Here is a 19,936-nt window from a genome sequence, read left to right as displayed (position 1 = left end):
ATATCGATAAAATATTAACCAAAGGAAAATGTATAACTATATTCAATAGTTTTTAATATAATGATTGATAAAAAATTTTAAAAGTTAACTTTATGTCCCCCCCCCCCCCTTCTACGTTTCAAGGAATAATCGTGTACACTTTTTTAATTTATATTTTTTGCTTATTCTCTTCAACTAAATAATTAAAAAGATAATGTTTTCCCATTTCTATTCACCCATTTTCTCATTTTTTCCACTTTAAACCAAACAAAACCTGAAAAAATGGTAAACAATGAACATAAAAAACAAAAAATGCCGAGCATAGGGGAGAACTGAAAGAAGGGAACGCCGTCGTTGGGGTGCTTGTACTACTAGCCCACCCTTATTCGCATATCCCTCTCACTAATAAATAAGCAACGCATTACGCATTTTACAGCTACACTTTGTTTGTTCCGCTCTCTCTCGAAACGCAATATTTGTCCCCGTGCGGTGCCCTTGCCGATCCTACCATTTTGAAGTTACTCTTAACCTCCTTTTGCCTCTTGTTTTCACTCATAACTTTTTTTTCTGCGTTTTTTGGTTTCCGAAGTAGGTTTTAGCTCGGTTGGGAATATCCATAAAGGATTTTAGGGAATCGCTCTGATTCTATCTCTGTTCGTTCCGTTTGAAGAAAGGAAGGATCCCAACAAAGAATCGATCTTTCTTTTCTTTTAGTTGTTGAATCTCTCTTTGATTGATCAATGTGTGATATTTCGAATCCTCATTCCTATTTTTGGTTTTGGAATCCAATCCCGACTCGTTAAGAATAATTCAGGTACCGAATTTTCGCCCAACAAAAGGCTTCTAGGTTTTGCACCTGAATCCGTATTCTCTGCATGTCAATCTTGTTTGCATTCATGACAATTCGGTAGATTCATCACACATATTGGATTAGTTTTCGTGTTTTCTTTGACATGCTATTGCTTTGTGCGAATTTCCTTTTACTTGTTCATCTAAATGACAAATTGTGTTTTCTTGCATCGTGATGTCTGGTATCGTACTTTCAGCCCCATTTCTTTCTCTTTATTGTTTGAAATATGTGAATATTGTGGAAGCTAAGAAGCATGGGCACTTCTAGATAGTAGCAGTGTCGTGTTGTAGCTGTGCCACGTATCCGTGTTGAGCACTGTATGGACGGACGCTTTGAATGTTTTTGATTGCATAATTGTTTACTTTTATTTTTTAAAATTGTATAAAAATATAAATTAGAACATCCTAATATTTTCATAAATTTTAGCATTTCATAACATGAATTATGATTAGAAGTTTTGTTTTATGTTAATTTCATACTTATTCTATTTTTTTAACTTTATACTTTATATTATAACTATGTAGTGTGCCAGTGTCATTTTTTTGAATGTCATATATCCTTGTATTGTGTTTAGGTTTTATTCGTGCTTGGAGCTGAAGCTGTGCATTATAGGTTAGCATGGGATTTGACAATGAGTGCATAGTGAACATTCAATCTCTTGCTGGAGAGTACTTCTGTCCTGTCTGTCGGCTGCTTGTATTTCCAAATGAAGCTTTGCAGTCACAATGTACTCATTTATATTGCAAGCCGTGTTTGACGTATGTTGTGAGCACTACAAGGGCTTGCCCATATGATGGTTACTTGGTCACCGAGGCAGATTCCAAGGTCCTTTTCCTACTTCTCATTTCAAAATGCTCCTGTTCAATATTTTTTTTTCCTATGCACATATAAATTTGTATGTCTTAATTGCAGCCTCTGACAGAGTCAAATAAGGCACTCGCTGAAACTATTGGAAAAATAGCAGTTCATTGCCTTTATCATAGGAGTGGATGCACATGGCAAGGAACTTTGTCTGAGTGCACATCTCATTGTTCTGGATGTGCTTTTGGCAATTCTCCTGTTGTTTGCAACAGGTGTGGGATCCAAATAGTGCATTGCCAAGTACAAGAACATGCACAAAGTTGCCCTGTACGTGTCATTTATAATTTAATAGTTCCTTCTGTCTATTTCTGGCCGTCTGGTGCTTATGTTTGTTGATTGGCAGGGTGTGCAAGGTCAGGCAGGCATTACACAGGATCCTTCAGCTACTAGTGCTGTCACTTCTACAGATCAGAATCAGAATGCTGCTCCAGTTGCAGCAACGGCATCTCAAACTGCTGTCACAACTACTATGCCTGGGCAGGTTTCAAATCAGCTGCCCAACCCAGCTTCCCAAACCCAAGCTTCAGTTCAAACTGCTGGGCAGCCAACGGCAGAGCAATGGTATCAGCAGCAACAATATCAACAATACTACCAGCAATACCCTGGACAAGATCCATACCAACAGCAGTATCAACATTACTACCCCTATCAACAGTCTGTGGTTCCGCAGTACCAACAGGCCTATGGTCAGCCCCAACCTCAGTCTCAATCACAGCCCCAAGGCCAGCTTCAACCCCAGCCCCAGCCCCAATCTCAGCCTCAATTTCAACCACAACCTCAGGCACAAGGACTGTCCCATCCACCTATACATATTCAGGCTCCTGTGGCTCCACCATCTCATAATCAGATGCAAGTTCAACAACCATCACAGCAACTTCAACCTGCTGTGCAGCCACATGGTCAGACAAGTCATGCACCAGGCCATGGTCAAGCCTTCCCCCAGTCTCAGGCTCAGCCTTATCCTTACCCCCAAGTTCAGCCACATTCTGTCCAACCTCAACCCCAACAACCTATGCAAATGCCTCCTTATCAGCAGCCTCATCCCCAAATGCAGCATTCACAACCTCAAATTCAACAACCAGTTCAGAAGTATCCTGTTCCTCAATCTCAAGTTCATGCACAACTGCAACCTAATGCTCCAATTCAACATCACTCTCAGCTCCCCATGCCTCCTCACCAGCCTGTGACTCCTAATGTCCAGCCTCAAGTGCAAAATGCAACGTCGCATTCAGTGACAGGGCATCACTCTTATCCCCAACCTCCGCATCACCCAAATATGCAACCAGGAGTCCCTCAACATGCTATTCACATGCATCCTCTAAGTGGGCCTCAATCCCAGGCCCAACACCCTATCCAGATGCAGAATCAGTTTCCTCCACAAATTCCAACAGCACGTCCTAATCAATCTCATGCTATGTTTCCTAACCAGCAACAGCCAGCTTTGTTGCCTTCATCAGTTCAAGGCCAAACTACCCCTCCTTTGCAACAACAGTCGGTATATACCCATAATCAACCACCTGGGCAAATCAACCAACATCCTACTTTGCCACCTGTTCAACAAATACCTCAGCAGCTGTTTGCACAGCACCAAATGCCTATACCATCTCATTTACGACCACAAGATCCAGCACATTCATTTCCAAAGCATGCATATCCACAGTCACAGGGGAATACTGCAGGAAGGCCTTTAGTTCCCAACCATGCAGGACACCTACAGCCATTTGCCCAATCTGCCAATACCATTCCAGTTAGACCTGGGCAAAATGGTGCTGGCTACCTGCCTGAAAATCAGAAATTGTTGGTTGGGGCCAATAATCAAGTACAGTTGCCTTCAGAACTGCAGTCCAGGGCACCAGAATCAATTGAAAGACAAGGTGATGTTGTTGAGCAACAGACTGACTCTGCCTCTGGGAAACTTAGTAAAGTTTTTAAAGATTTGGACAATGTGTCTGGATCAGCAAATGAATTGAAATCTGAAAAAGTTGAAGCAGATCTGAAACCAACAGAGGTTGGAAATAAGCAAAATAGTGAAGATCCACACTCTCTGAAGACTTCAGTCCCAAATGCCAATGCAGTAGAAAATGATGATTCTGTGAATAAGAATCTTGGGATGGGGGAGGCTGCTGAAAGCAATTGGAAGCCTTCAAGTGGTGCAATGCATGGGGTTCAAAATGATAGTAATGAGCATTCTGTCCAAGGCAATGAATTTCAAGATGGACATCCACCGAAGACAGAGACTAAACTCCCTGAGTCAGAAACTAATAAATTGCATAATGATGACAATCCTGAACCATCTGTCTCTCAAAGCAATGGCGGTTTTGCTCAGCTGTCTCACCCAGCCACTTTCACTGATCTGAGTAAGCATCAGCAACCAACAATTAGTTATGGTCCGCCTTCTGTCCAGCAGAGATCTTCTGCAATAACATCACAATTGCCACATCCAACAGTTCCCAATCAGTCACTCTCTTCAGTGCACTCTTCGACCCTTATTAGGAATCATGGAACTGCCCATGCTCTTCATTCAGGACAGCCCTTAACCGAGAATTTTCCGCCAACCATGTTTAAGCAACCACAAGATTCTGACATTCAGTTTAATACTCCAGGGCGAAGCTTGCAACCTCAGTCTCTTGGACCCCCACGACCATTTAACCAAGTACATGAGCCTCCTTCCCATGCTGGAACATCTAATTTGTCTCGTCTTGGAGGGCCTCAATTTGGTGCACCACTTCCTGGAGATATGCATGGTCGAATGACAGCCAACTTACCACGACATGCTCCTGAAGGTTTTGGTTTACAGGATGAAACGTTCAAACCTTTTCATGCTCTAAATCAACAAAATATTGATAGAAGAGAGTTTGATGATGATCTTAAGAAATTCTCTAGTCTGCCTTCGAATTCTGAGCCTGTTTCTAAATTTGGAAATTATTCATTAGGCGCACATGATGCTGGAAAGAGACCAGTTGGTATTCATGACGATGTCATTAAGAAATCAGGTTCTGCTCTTCATCCTGGTTATCTTGAACCAGGTCCTGGATATGGGAGACATCATATGGATGGTATAGCTTCAAGAAGTCCTGTTAGTGAATATGCTGAGATGTCCTCCCGGAGATTGGGGCCGCACGCTGGCAGTCTTGTTGGTAAGGCAGGTATAGATGATTTTGAGGGCAGAGTTGCACGTCGTTTTGGTGAATTCCATGATAGTCGGTTTCCTCATTTGCCTAGCCATTTGCATAGAGATGATTTTGATGGTTTTGGTAACTTTCGAATGGGTGAACATCCAAGGAGTGGTGATTTCATTGGTCAAGATGAGTTTGGTGGCCATTTTCGGAGGGGTGAACATTTGGCTCCACATAACTTCCCCAGACATTTGCAGCTTGGGGAGCCTATTGGTTTTGGTGCCCACCCTGGTCATATGAGAGCAGTTGAACTTGATGGTTTTCGTGGTTTTGAATCTTTCGGCAAAGGCGGCCGGCCAGGTCATCCGCAACTTGGTGAGCCTGGGTTCAGGAGCAGCTTTTCACTTCCAGGATTTCCTAATGATGCTGGATTTTTAACAGTTAAGTTTTGATTACTCTTTTAAACATTTTTGTATATGCTATTATTATCATACTGGTAAGAGTTAAACAATTGAAGTTGAGTAGATGGAATGTGGAAGTTTGGGGGGAATATAGTATTTTTCTTCTTTGTAAATTGACTGCAATATCCAAGTGTTAGTTCATCATTTTAATATATTTTTTTAAATTCATGTTCTATCATATTTTTCAGGGAGATATCAGGTTGTTAGATAATTTGAGGAGAAGGAAGGCTTCTAGCATGGGGTGGTGCCGGATATGTAAAGTTGACTGTGAAACAGTAGAAGGTTTGGACTTGCATTCGCAAACAAAGGAGCACCAGAAGATGGCCATGGATATAGTTAAAACAATCAAACAAAATGCAAAGAAACAGAAATTGTAGGCTATTTTTTTTTTCCGTTGCTGTAATTAATGTCATCTCATACATTTGAAAAAGAATTAAACTTTCATTTGGAAGATAAAACCCTCTATTATTTCATAATGCAAGTTTCTTTTGTTTTACAGAATACCCAGTGAGCAATCCTCAATTGATGAGGGAAACAAGACACACAATACTAGTATTGAGGGTCGTGGAAATAAGCATTGAGCAGTTTTGATTTGCTGTAATCTGATATGTGCTCATGCAATTGTCATCCAAAGATGTTACTATGGTATTATTGCATTTAGCAATACTTACCATTTTGTTGTCCTTCTCCTGCTTGCAAAGTTATTTATGCTACTCTTGTTATTTCAGGTTGCTGCCCTCATGTTAATGGAGATGTTTTTCGGAACTGGAGTACTGTTGCAGTTAAGTTTGTTGGCTTTTGAATTTGAAATCCATGTCTCAACCTTGGTTATTTGTTAACAGTTTCTATCGTTTATTTTGCTTATGTTGTTTACTTGTTATTTCTAAGTACAATTTTTATGGATGACAATCTTTTGATCATAGTTATTAATCCTCGATAGTGGCTGACCTCAAAAATTGCTATGGTAGGATGACTGCTGTTTTAATCATTTTATACAGATATATAATCTCTTTCTATTATACACATAGTTAAATATGTAATGCTAAAAAAAAATTCAAAATCTATGACATTCATAATCATCAATACAAAGTCGTATGTCCTAGGCACAACATACAAGTAAATAATGACAGAAGTGAAGGAAACAATAACAGAGACTGAAAATTTCCAGAGAAGAGAGGAGAGAAGGCTGCACCTTTGCAGTTGCTGAAAACGGCAGAGAAGTGGTGATCCCCAGTGAAGCTGAATTTAGGTCTTCCCAAGAGTAAAGTCCTCGGGGGGGGGGGGGGGTGGGGGGAATTTCTACCATGGTACTGTAGCTGACAAATGGCCTGCATCTGGCCATGACAGCCTTGACCATGAAAACGCCCTACAACAGCTACCTGCTCTGTGGCAGCCAACTGCCACTATGGCGCTTTAGCGCACTATCAATAGCCCTTCTTTTCTTATTGACGACTGTGCATTGATGGTAATTGGATATCCTAGTCTAGTTTTGTCTTGGTTATTATTTCATTGATAAACACTGGAGTTTCCAATGTTCTGTGCTTTTATATCTTATAGGAAGGAGATCTCCCCTTTGTCTCTTGGCATATTTTCCTAAAAGCCCAATTTTGTTTGTACTGTAGCTAAAATAGGGAACAAAATAATCATTACAAATTAGCCACAAAGCCATACCAGTTACCCACTATAATGGATTTTTCTTTTAATTATTTATTTGGTTATAGCTTAAGAGTGAATTTACATTGAGTTTTTAAATTTAGAAAAATAGGAATAATCCATGTCTATAAAACTATATTTCCTCTACACACATCCCAAGTGCCATAAGTAATTACTTATTCGGTTCAATGATGTCTCTAAAGTGCACTTAAGGTGCTATGCCAAGCTGACAAAATGGTGTTGTCTTGATGTTTCTGGCGATGCCCTTTTCATCACACATGCCTTTATGGCCCTAGCTAACATCTAGGTTATTGTGTATCTTGTGATCCAAATGCTTGGAACAGTCTGAACCTTGGGTACAAGTGTACAATCACTTGAAATGTGCAGGAGTTGAGCTGTTGTGATTCTGATCCTTAGTATGGAAAAAAGAAAAAACTAGATTGCAACTGACCTGGTCTGCTTGTGCATGGCACAAAATGAAAGATTGCTCACACCATCCTTTTTTTGCATTAAAAATAAAGGGCTGATATAAACAAGCTGAAGATACTTTTCTAGATTACTCTAGTGAAATCAATATTTGTTATTCCTACTCCTGACTATTTTACTAAGTCTGAATCGTATCAACATCCTTATCCATAGCTGTCTTTTATGGGAAGCTTAGTCTATTGGGAAGGAGTGAACGAGTTAATTAGGAAAAATGTTAAAAAGGTTAATGATATTAAATTTAGTTAGGATGATAGAAAATTTATTTTAAAAGAAAGTACAACTATGTTAATTGAATAGCAAGTATCTGTTGAGAAGGGAAGCCGTGAGTTATTAATTAAATTAATCTAGAAATAAGCTGTAAAAAAAGAGACAGTGCATCATTAAAGCAGAAAATTAATAACGAAAATATATTCATCGCTTTGCTAAAAGAATTTTGGTTGCTACCATCCTGATTGATGAACTGAAATATGACCTTCCTTAATACTCTAATCTCCATCTTGAAATATTACTATTTTATGTAAATTTGATGCTCAAGTTATTAAATCATGTAATTTTTTATTGCTTATAGCAATTTCCTTTTTTCCCCAAATCAGGAGTGGTTTTTTGGTACTTTTACTTCTAAGTAATTGGGGTCTGGTGACTTTCACCTTTCACTACCTTGACTGTGTTCTGGGTTTCTATTATCGGAAGGTTATACTGTAACATATCTTTTGTTAATTCCAATTTAACTGTAAAATTCAGCGTGGTGTTTCAGTACTTATTTAAATCTTATCAATATAGGGGAACTACTTTCACCAATATTTTCATCGATATCCAAACAAATCATAGGTTTCATTTGGACTAGGAGGGATAGAACAATAGCTTTGTTTTCAGTCAACCCTCAAGGTAGAGTAAATGGTCAAAGCAAATTGTGAGACAGCTTATTCAAATATTGCCTACTTCTATGAAGCAGAATTTCATTCTGATAGATGAACGAATTAGAAAAGAATGTGCACCTTAGTTTTGGCATTATCTCCCACATTTGAGCACTATGAGACTGTGAGCTAGCGATTCTTTATTACTCCATAGATAGATGCAGTTCATCTTTGGGAGTTGTGATGTTGTTTTGAGAGGACTATAGGCATATTGGTGGCTGCTGGATTAACTGGCTTTTTTGGTTGATTTAAACCTTTGATTTAAATTTCTTTTTTAATGTTGTTCGCTCTTTGCTCAATATAGATTTTCTCGTATAAATCTCCCGAATCATACAACATGGGGATACAACTTTTGAAAATATCTTGGGTATATTATGGGGGTCTATGAAATAGAAAATTTTACAACTATGACAGAATTGGTGTGCCAAAATTGTTATACATGTTTATTTCATAAAAGCTTAACATTTGTATCATTAATGCATGCCATAAGCATTGTTATGTTGGCTTTTGGCAACCTATCATATGTTTGGCTTGGGAGATAGGATCATGCATGCAATAATTGTTAACAAAGTATGTCATAGACAGATTTTAAAGGGAAAAAATAGCTAAAAAAAGGAGCATAATTGACTAAAAACATAGTTGAATATTGTAGCTTGTAAGTCTAAATCCGTTGATTTTGTGAGACCTTGGGAACAAAGACTAGGATTACTTTAGGTTTATGGTAATCTTTTATGAATTATGATAGATGGAAAGGATGTATTCATTTTGTTTAGTATATATCTAAGAATATTCCATTATGGTGTACTGACTTTGATTAAGTAACCCGTAGTCTATATTTGGATTCAGACAGTATGTGGTGGTGATAGTGACTAATTTAAAATTCTTCTAATTTAGAGGTTGTTGGATTTTTTTTTGTATTATTTCCTAGAATTGCTTCTTCCTAGTTAAAGATTATACCGTCTTTTATCACACAATGTTGGGAGCGCTCATTGAAGCGGTGAGATAGACTTCTTGATTGGTGATTCTGGGCTTCAATCTCTATCCTGTCATTGTTTTTTTCTCAGGTTCGTGATTTTCAATCTTAATAATTTATATTAACAGATTCATTATGCTTTTTTTACTCAGGTTCGTGATTTCCAATCTAATAATTTATGTTAACAGATTCCCTCTTAACCCAAAAGCAGTCTGCCCCTTAGGCGGACTGTTTTAAGGTATCTATTGATTGAATAATGTATCTTTTGTTATTTATTGTTTTCCTTTAGTGGCAGAATATGCCATAGTTATTTTAATTTTCACAATGATATAAAATTTATGACCCAGTAGGAATGTAGGAGAAGTAAACCCCGTATCATGGTTCACTCATTTTTGGAGAGGGTGAGCATGGTGTGCACGGTAGTGATTTGAACTCTATTTAGGAACATCAATACTTCCAATCCAACCCTTTACAAAGAAGAGTACAAAGAAGAAAGCTCTTCTTTAGTTGGTCTCTAATGAGATATTAAAATGTTCCAAAATTGTTGATCTGGTTGCATGTACATCCTCATAATATAGACAGACGGCAAGAAAACCTAGTATGCTTGTAACGAGAATAAAATTTTCTGGTTAAGAACTAAATACTTTGGAAAGAAACGAGTGTTTTAGAAATACTCAGTGGTTGCCATGTGTTGCAGTTGGATATGGGAGAGGAGGGGATAATGGTTTTTCTTACGTCTTCTTTGAAGTTAAGCTTTTTTGGATTGGATCATGGTTTGTGTTACATCTTCAAAGTTGGCCATTGTAGTAGTTGACCTTACCCGGAGAAGGGATGGTAGTAGTTTTGGGCATCAAAGTCAGGAAAAATTCAGTTTTTATTTTCTTTCGGAAGTCAAAGATAAAGTATATTATAAGGTCTTTTTGGTAATAAAAAAAATACAACGATTGGGTGATTAATGCATTCTGTTACCAAAATGAATTCGTAATCATCATGATAAATTACCAAAACATTCCGTATCGTGTACTCCACCAACAATTACCTTTATGTTTTTGTCTTTATTATGTTGTGGAAGTCATCTATCGGAAACTTCTATGCAATTTTTCTTCTATTTTAAACATTTTAAATTGTGTGAAAAAAAAAACACTATCCATCTTGTTGGTTGTAGCATACTATGGTGGAAACCAATACAAATAAATTTTTTTTAAGGTGTGATTATGTGTGTGACAAGGAACTAAGTTAGAAGAGAGATGAGAAAATAAAATACAAATAAATGAATGATAACCTTGAAAGTACAAATAAAATAAAAAATAGAAGGATCCCGATGTAAAAATACCGAGTAAAGAAATCTAAACATGACAGAGTCAGTAGAACAGAGATGAGTCATTGGATGCATAATCAAAAAGTACCACAAATATAAGATCCATTTTATGTGTTTTTAAAAGAAAATATTTTAAAAAAAATTATGTTTGAAGTTATTATCATGGATTATGGGTTTTTCTATCATGTGAAAAGGTTAAGAATAGTTAATTATCCATCTTCAACCACTCTTAAGTAGCTGATTAGTTATACTTTTTTTTTAAAAACAACTATTTCTCCTATCTCTTAATATCATATTAAATATAATTACATTAAAGTAGAGTAAAAAGATTAATTTTAACTTAATTGAACAAATATTATCTTTAAAAATATTAAGCCTATTGAAATTTATGATTTATTCTTTCTCCAAATAACAGTAATGATATAAATTTATAATTATTTAAATTAAAATTTATTAAACCTTTGCATTGTCTGAGTTTATTTAAATATAAGATAATTTAAATACATAATATTTTTTTTTAAAAAAATTGTTATTAGTTTATAATTTATCATAAATAATTTATTATAATTATAGTTTTTAATTATTATGTGTATTTTTTTAAATTAAGTATATTGATTATCAATTTTCTCATATCATTAAAGATGAGTATACTTTAATCGCAGATGATCATAATGATGATTTTGGAGAGAAAAAAATCATAATAATGGTGTGAGTAGTTTCACACTTATATGATTTCTCATTTATATAATCAATATGGAGTAAGGGTGAAAAAAATGATCGAACATTTTTTATTTATTTTAAGTATATCTTTTTCTATTTGAAAAATATAAATTTAAAAAGAATCTAAAAAATAATGAATATGAATAATAAAAATTATGTTACCCTTTTGTTTCATGCGACTATGCAAAACATGCTTAACAGGACCTTTAGTTCTAAAAAATTACCATTGGTGGGAGCAGAGAGATTTTAAAGAGTGCATGTCCTAATAATTAGGAGAGATGGTTATTTTTTTTAAGGAAAAATCAATTAGTTCAAAGTGATTGAAAGTGGATAACTAATGATGTTTAAGTTTTTTTTTTTAATTTTTTGTTTTTACAATTGTCATACTAAAGTTTCGAACCTAAGATCTCTATTCCAACCCCCATTAGACCGATCCTAGTGGTTTTAATGAAGTTTAAGCTGTGTAAAGTTGCAGGGTAAGAAAAGCCATGTTATTATTAGATACTTTTTATTGGGAAATAAAAATCAATTTAGTAATTTTATTTAAAAAAAGCTTAAAAATTTCTAATAAAAATTTAATTATCCATAAATTTAAGATAATCAATGTCGCACCATTCATTCTTCCATCTCGAATCTCTTGCATTTGTTGCTTCTTTAAAATTGTTTTTATTTATTGTTGATTGGGTATGGTATGTGTTTTGTTTGTAATCCCCCAACAAGCCAAGCCCCCTTTCCCAACCCAAACCATTTTCGGCATAGGTGTAAACCTGCTCTAATAGTATTAAATATATAATTGGGAGCCAATTGAAGATCGTATTAAGCAGCCTACAGAATATTTTCAATACAGCCTGAAGTTTTTTTTTACCCAAAAATAAATTGTAGTAAGAAAATTAAACCTCCATTAGTGTACCCAGAAGATGAGAGATTAAATGCTGAGAATTACTACTATTTGAGACCATTCTGTTTTCATGGCATAGAATTGTGACATAAGTCGTTGATAGAACATTCTTAAAATTTTATCCGGTTTTCATGTAGTAATAAAAAAAATATATGTAATAAAAAAAAAGTGTTTGAACATTTTTTTCCCTGCTTCTTAAGAATTGCTATACCCGTGAACCTTTGCTCTTCGTCACGAAGGGATTTTATTTTTTTGAATTGGATGTTCAGTACTGACATGTCTTTTTTGAAAGTGGTGTAGTTTTCTGAACGTGCCCCAGTGTATCGGCAAATTGGTAATCGACAGCAATAGAAGATCTAATTTCCTGCTGTCTTGTTGTTTATGCACTAAAGTCGTTAGGACGACATAGGAAAGTTTCAGAGTTTTATATGTGTATCTATCATACGCTCTAAAGTGGGCTTGGCCCGAAATAATGATTGAATTAAAAAAAGACAATTAAGACATACTAAGGGTGTTTCTTCCTCAACAACTCAACAAAAATCAAGTGCACACCTTTTTATTCTGGAATAGAAGGGGGTGACACGGGTGACACTTGATTTTTTTGGGTGCAGAAATAACAAACGCACAATTAATCAGGTTATGGAAATCATAACATTCTGAAGCAGCATAAACCCAAGAGAAGGTGGTACACATTTCTTGAGTCCAAAGACGTTGTGTGGTGATAGCTCCAGTTGGCCATTGAAGGCTCCATTCCCTTAGTGTTCTTACATATTATCTATATCTACGGATGTCTTATAATCTTTTACTTATTGTTTTAGGAAATGAATACAAGTCGTGACTGCTTCATTTTCACGGTTGCGTTGGAGACTTCAAGCAATCAACTCTTTAAAATAGCTTTACATGACTGTTCATTATGAATTTGCTATCAGGATTTATATTTAATGAACCTGAATTTTTTTTGTATAGATCTAAATTTCATGTTTTTTGGCTGAAAGTGAATACATGTTTGGGTTTGCAAGAAAAGCTTAATGATATTAATGTGTCAGGTGTAATTGTTTATAAATATAATTATAAATTGTAGGTGTCAAATATCAATGCCAAATAACTTCATCGATGAGCGATTCTAATTAATTTTAAGTCCGAACCGGACGGAAATTAATAATAGATGTAAGTAAGAAATTGGATATGCAATTAATTGATTATTGTTATTGATATTCATAATTTTACTACTTTCAAAGATGTCTCCAAATATTTTTCTTTATGTTTGATTTTTCTTTATAAATACAAATAAGAACTTGCTACATATTTTGATTGGATTTATAAGTAAAACATGTTGATTTTTTTTTTGTTGAAAGAACTTGTTGGAAGTTTTTGTGTACAATATGTCTTTGGTGCCTGTACTTTCACTCAAAGTTAGTTTTATTAACACATATGTGTATTTTAACTTTCAATTTTTCTATTACAATTTGTTAGAAAAGTTTGTTAGATCTTTGAGAATGAAGGGGAGATATCTCTGTGTATATATACCCGATCCTATAATGTATCAATTCAATTTTTCAATGAATAATATAATTTTCTCCGGAACTTAATATGGTATCATAAGTGTAAATTCCACAACCTTTTTCCTCTCTCCTTTTCTCTACTTCTTTCATCTCTAAAGTTCTTCAACCATTTGAGCTTTTTGTCATGGACGATCCATATGATCCTTACATCATCAATAATGCTGATAGTCTCGGTTTGATTCTCGTATCCTCTCACATTGGAGAATTGGAACTCATGGAAACGAGCAATGTTCATGGCTCTTGGTGGAAGAAACAAACTCGGATTTATTGATGGAAACTTTCCTCCACATAATCCTAAAGATCCTTTGCATCGTGCCTAGCTTTGTAACAACAACATTGTTGCATCATGGCTCACGAATTCCATTTCAAAAGAAGTTGCTGCGAGTGTCACATATTCCTCAAATGCAACAGCAATATGGAAGGATCTCGAGGATTGCTTCCAACAAAACAATGGACCTCTCATCCTTCAACTGAAACGTGATTTGTCAAGTTGGTTGCAAGGTTCCCTCTCTGTTTTGCAGTATTACACAAAGATGAAATAGATCTAGGAAGAACTCAGTGAGTACAAGCCTATACATCACTGTCACTGTGGTGGTGTTCAACCGATCACTTTCATTTTGAGTATGTCCTGACATTTTTGCTAAGCCTCAATGAAAGTTACAGTTAGATTCGTGGTCAGATTCTCACCATGGATTCATTTCCCTCTATTCAACGTGCTTTCTCTTTGGTGATTCTAGAAGAAAAGCAGCGGGAGGTAGGTAATGTGCAAACTCCCTTGATTTCGCAATTGGCATGTGTTGTTCAAGGCTTTCAGAATTCGAAATCTGGCAACAAAAAGGACAAAGGTTGTCCACTCTACGCACATCGCAATCTCCTTGGACACACCAAGGACAAGTGATTCAAGATTATTGGATATCCTTTAGGTCACAAGAGCACGATTAATCTTGTCAATGACAATCAAGGAGAGTCTTCAAACTTTCTCAACATGGCCCAATGCCAACAACTTTTGAATTTCATACAGAGTTAGATGGCTCGGGCAATGAATTTAGAGACATCACAGTCGGATCAATCAAATCTTGGTATGATCTTTTCAACTCTTGGTCAGTCTTCTGGCATTAACTCTAGTTCTTGGATTATAGATTCAAGAGCTACATCTCATATATGTCATGATCTTAAACTATTTGATCAATATACTATGTTGTCAAATAGAACTGTCACACTTCCAAATAATTACAAAATAAATATGAAATTAATTGGTTCACTCACTCTCACTCCTTCGATAGAATTGTCCAATGTTTTGTACATCCCTCAATTCCATGTCAATATAATTTCCGTCAATTCTTTTATGTGCACAAATACTAACTCGTGTATTTTTTTTCTGGTAACTGTTTCTTGCTTCAGGACAAGCAACAAAACAAAGTGATTGGCAAGGGTAACCTCCATCAAGTTCTTTACCACTTCCAACCACACAGTGAATATGCGTGTAGTTTCATGCACATTGTTGTTTTGAGTCAATGTAATAATGTTGTATATGCCAATGTTTGGCATGCCCGAATGGGACATTTATCAGATAATGTTCCAAAAATTCTGAGCAATAAAATTTCATTTCATATTCCAAAAGATTTTTTATCTAATTGTTGCTTAATTTGTCCTCTGCCAAAATTTAAACGTTTGTCTTTTGATTCTCATAATAATTTTTCTGAGTCACCTTTTGACTTGATCCACTATGACATTTGGGGACCATTTCCTCATGACACTCATGATGGCAAGAAATATTTCTTAACAATCGTGGATGATAATTCACGGTACAATTGGGTTCATTTGATGAGAAACAAGTCTGAGGCACCACATCTATTACAAGCTTTCTTCAAGCTTGTTCAGACACAATTTTCCAAAAGCATTAAGGCTATGCGGTCTGATAATGCTAAAGAATTAGCTTTGACTGAGTTTTTGCATAATGCAGGAGTAGTTCACCAGTTTTCTTGCCCAACAAACCTCAACAAAATTCAGTAATAGAGAGGCGCCATCAACACCTATTGAATGTAGCACGTGCTTTAATGTTTCAAGCTCAGTTGCCAATTTATTTTTTGGGAGGGTGTGTATCCACGACAGCTAACATCATCAACAGAACACCAAGCTCAAATTTGCAGAACCAATCACAATATGAGTTGCTATATGGTAAAGTACCAGCCTATGATTTGATTAAGGTGTTTGGGTGCTTGTGCTATGCAGCCACTGTCCCTGCTCAAAGACATAAGTTCACTCCTCGGGCCACTAAATGTGTGTTCCTTGGGTATCCATTTGGTTACAAAGGATACAAGCTCTATGATTTAGACAATCGTAAATTCCTTATATCTAGAGATGTGACTTTCCAGGAAAATAGTTTTCCTTTTGCCACAAGCACATGTATAACATCTGATTCGTTTCCAAACCTTGTTGTACCCAGACCTTTGCCTGACATGTTGCTTGATCCAAACCCCACTCATCAACCACCACCTGAACCTGAACCATAACTTGAGATAGAACCAGACCTTGCCCAACCTGATGTTCAACCCAATGCACACGTGAAAAGGCCAACTAGAGTCACTAGACCACCTACTCATCTTCATGACTTCGTCTCTAATGTCATTTTCCCCATCCAGAATCACCTCACGTATGACAACCTTTCTCCAACTTACAAAGACTATGTGTTTAAAGTCTAAGAAATTTATGAGCCTCAATTCTATCATCAAGCAATTCAATTTCCTGAATGGCGTCAAGCCATGAATGAGGAGATTCAGGCCCTTGAAATGAACAACACTTAGGTTGTTCAACCTCTACCACTAGGTAAGAGAACCATCGGTTGCAAATGGATTTATAAGGTCAAGTATAGAGCAGATGGCTCTCTTGATAGATACAAGGCCCGTCTCGTTGCGAAAGGGTACACTCAACAAGCAGGGATCGATTTTTTTGACACTTTCTGACCTGTTGCCAAGCTTACGACAGTGAGAGTGCTTATTTCCATTACAGCTCACAGAAATTGGAACATGTTGCAGCTTGATATAAATAACATGTTTCTCAATGGTGATTTGATTGAGGAAGTATACATGGACATGCCTCTTGGTTATCCCGCCAAGAATGATAACATGGTTTGTAAACTCACAAAATCTTTGTATGGTCCGCGTCAAGCTTCCAGACAATGGTTTCATAAGTTCTCCACCACCATCCTTGATCAAGGATTTCAACAATGCCCTACAGGTCACTCTTTGTTCACCAAAGGGAGTGGAGCAACTATAGTCACATTGCTGGTGTACGTTGACAACACTTTCATTGTTGAGTCAGATCAGAAGTTGATTGCAGAAACCCAACAAGTGCTTTCCAAACACTTCAAAATCAAAGTAATTGGTGATCTCAAGTATTTTCTAGGCTTGGAAATTGCCAAGTCTCCTTGTGGCATCCATCTTTGCCAATGTAAATATACTTTGCAACTCCTGACTGACATCGGCTCTATAGCATCAAAGCCTCAATATGTCCCTATGGATCCTAATTCACAAGTTAAATGAAACTGGTGGTAATCCATTGGAGGATGCCTCTCAGTACCGTAGACTAACTGGGAGGTTAATGTACCTCATAATCTCGCGCCTAGACATTTCATTTGTCGTTAATCGCCTGAGCCAGTTCATGTCCAAGCCGAAAACTCCTCATCTACATGCAATTTATCATCTGTTGCAGTACTTGAAGTCCTTACCTGGCCAAGGTATTCTATTTCCCTCATCATCATCCATGCGGGTTTCTGCATATGTGCACGCCGACTAGGGCAGTTGCTGGGTCACCCGTCGTTCCACCATCGGTATTTGTATGTTTCTCAAATCATCACTCATTGCATGGAAATCCAAGAAACAACCCACGGTGGCTCGTTCATATGTAGAGACAGAATACAGAGCCTTAGCAACACTAACTTCTGAGCTCTTTTGATATGCCTTTATAGTCAAGTGTTGTTTTCTACGATAGTAAATATGCTATACAACTTGCAAGAAATCCCACATGCAATGAACGTTTGAAACACATTGATATAGACTGTCATTTTATCAGGGAACATGTTCAGACTGGCTTCACCAACCTGGTCCAAGTTAAGTCTCAAGACCAATTAGTTGATCCTATGACAAAAGCATTGCACAGACCACTGTTTCAATCCCTCATATCCAAGTTGGGTACTTTAGATATATATCTTCCAACTTGAAAGGGAGTATCAACACACACGTGTATTTTAACTTTCAATTTTTCTGTTACAATTTGTTAGAAAAATTTGTTAGATCTCTAAGAATGAGGGGGAGACATATCTGTGTATATATACCCGATCCTATAATATATCAATTCAATTTTTTAATGAATAATATAATTTTCTCTAGAACTTAATAATTTTTATTCCTTGAACTTTTAAATTGGGCATTTTAGTCCTCAAACATTTAAAACTACGTGAATTTAGTCCTAGCACTATAATTATAAAAGAAGAAGTGCTAAATTCACATATTTTTTCAAAGTTTGAGACCAAAATAATCAATTTCAAAGTATAAAGATTAAAAATATATTTTATCTAAATTTTTAATACTGAATTTCTTGAGTTGTTTGTTGGCTAAAAATTCTTTATTGACTATGCATGAACTATTCTTGTAGTATTAGTGAATAATATCAAAAGGAAGAAAATATTAGATAATTAAATAAATAATTTATTCATATTGATAAAAGATGTGAGGCGAATTTACAGGAGTAACATAACGTTGTGGTTTTCATTAACTTAATTTTTGTGCTTTACTAGTGTAAAAAAATTATTAAAAATTGTTTCGAGTATGATCTTTTAAGTGATTGTAAATAAAATTAACAAATTTATCATATATAATAATATACAATTAGGTAATAATGTTAAAAAAATAATTTTTTTAAGTATGATTGTGATGGGATGAGTTTTGTAAAAAAATTTTAAAAAAAAAGTGTTGAATAGCAAAACTTAAGAAAATAATTTGTTAATTTGAAAAAATGTTATAAAATAAGAAAACAGATGACTAATTGACTATGCCAATCATGCCAATTGCTAACATAGTCATTTTTTTATTGTTTTACCGCAATTTGAAATTAATAATTTTTCTATTTTAATTAATTATTCAACTAAAGAGGATTTCCTACTTTAATTATATTTTTTAACTATTTTTTCTTACTTTTGTTTGGAAATTGAAACAACACTAAATACGAGTTGATATTTGCAATTTACTAATAAATAATTTTCTATTATTTTAAGATTTCCTAAAATTTAAAATTAGACCCATGTTTTATATTATCATTTATTGACTTTTAAAATAATTATCTTTAATTAATTCAAACAGTATTCTATGATTAGATGACAATATAAAATTGTCGGGGCATCCACGATCTCTGTAAGTAATCTTACATCAATTGAATAATTTTTCTCTCAGTTTATTATTAAAAAAATATTTTATTGATAAGTTGAAGTACTTATTTACTGGTGTCAGTGTAAAATAGAATAACCAAGTAATTGGGTACAAAAGATTAATGTATTTAATGTGATGATATTAAGGTTAAATTATTTTGATACTACCCAAATTTTATTCTTGATGGAAACAATTTTTTTCTAGACTTTTTTTAAAAAAAATTGTTTTATTTGACTCATTTATTATTAAGATTACAACATAGTTTTATAAATATCAAAATACATTAAATGTGTTCTTTTTTGTTTTCTCAACAAAACAGACCAAAAAAGTCAAATCACATATATCTTGCCAATTAAAAAATAACATTGAACATGTTAATTTTAATAAAAAAAAGTCTAGTTAAACAATTTTTAAAAAGAATAGAAAAGTATAGTTTCTTGCGGATCAACTTAATCCGTAACAAGCTTACGAATCAAGTTGATCCGTATACTTGTTGCGGGGCAAAACTCCTTACAGATAGTCTATTTCCTACTGTGGATCATCTAAATCCTAACCTATACCAACTACGGATGACCTAAATCCCTATGCGGATCAACTATATCCTACAAACTACACTACTAAACCAATAATGGAAGCACAAATGCAAAAGGGACAACGCACTTACCTCGACGTCGATGGAGTAGCACCAACAGAAGAAGAACGCACAAAGCCCAAGTGAAGAG

At 35.4% G+C, this 19,936-nt stretch overlaps 1 protein-coding gene across 7 annotated transcripts; it reads left to right on the top strand.

Moving 5' to 3' along the window:
* Nucleotides 1-277: 277 nt before the first annotated feature.
* On the top strand, nucleotides 278-13,194 carry LOC114425038 (altered inheritance of mitochondria protein 3-like). 7 transcript variants are annotated; one of them, XM_028391770.1, is made up of 9 exons: nucleotides 279-793; nucleotides 1,404-1,654; nucleotides 1,742-1,957; nucleotides 2,034-5,246; nucleotides 5,456-5,640; nucleotides 5,767-5,912; nucleotides 5,996-6,048; nucleotides 9,249-9,384; nucleotides 13,048-13,194. In XM_028391770.1, the coding sequence occupies exons 2-6, from the start codon at nucleotides 1,448-1,450 to the stop codon at nucleotides 5,846-5,848; spliced, it is 3,903 nt and encodes a 1,300-aa protein (XP_028247571.1). In that variant the 5' UTR covers nucleotides 279-793; nucleotides 1,404-1,447; the 3' UTR covers nucleotides 5,849-5,912; nucleotides 5,996-6,048; nucleotides 9,249-9,384; nucleotides 13,048-13,194. The 7 variants fall into 7 exon arrangements, with proteins under 7 accessions (XP_028247567.1, XP_028247571.1, XP_028247570.1 ...); XM_028391769.1 differs by having other exon boundaries at nucleotides 12,841-13,194; XM_028391768.1 differs by having other exon boundaries at nucleotides 12,530-13,194.
* The last annotated feature ends 6,742 nt before the right edge of the window (nucleotides 13,195-19,936 follow it).

This window comes from Glycine soja, chromosome 9 (genome assembly GCF_004193775.1).
Source record: "Glycine soja cultivar W05 chromosome 9, ASM419377v2, whole genome shotgun sequence".
Taxonomy (NCBI): Eukaryota; Viridiplantae; Streptophyta; class Magnoliopsida; order Fabales; family Fabaceae; genus Glycine; species Glycine soja.
Note: the sequence above shows the minus strand (reverse complement) of the source record. Positions and strands in the feature narration are given on the sequence as shown.

What these genes read in the sequence shown, in the direction of transcription:
- LOC114425038 (XM_028391770.1), top strand. Translation starts at nt 1,448, where the DNA reads ATGGGATTTGACAATGAGTGCATAGTGAACATTCAATCTCTTGCTGGA. An exon ending in TCACCGAGGCAGATTCCAAG is followed by an intron (nt 1,655 to 1,741) that starts GTCCTTTTCCTA and finishes TCTTAATTGCAG; the next exon opens with CCTCTGACAGAGTCAAATAA. An exon ending in AACATGCACAAAGTTGCCCT is followed by an intron (nt 1,958 to 2,033) that starts GTACGTGTCATT and finishes GTTGATTGGCAG; the next exon opens with GGTGTGCAAGGTCAGGCAGG.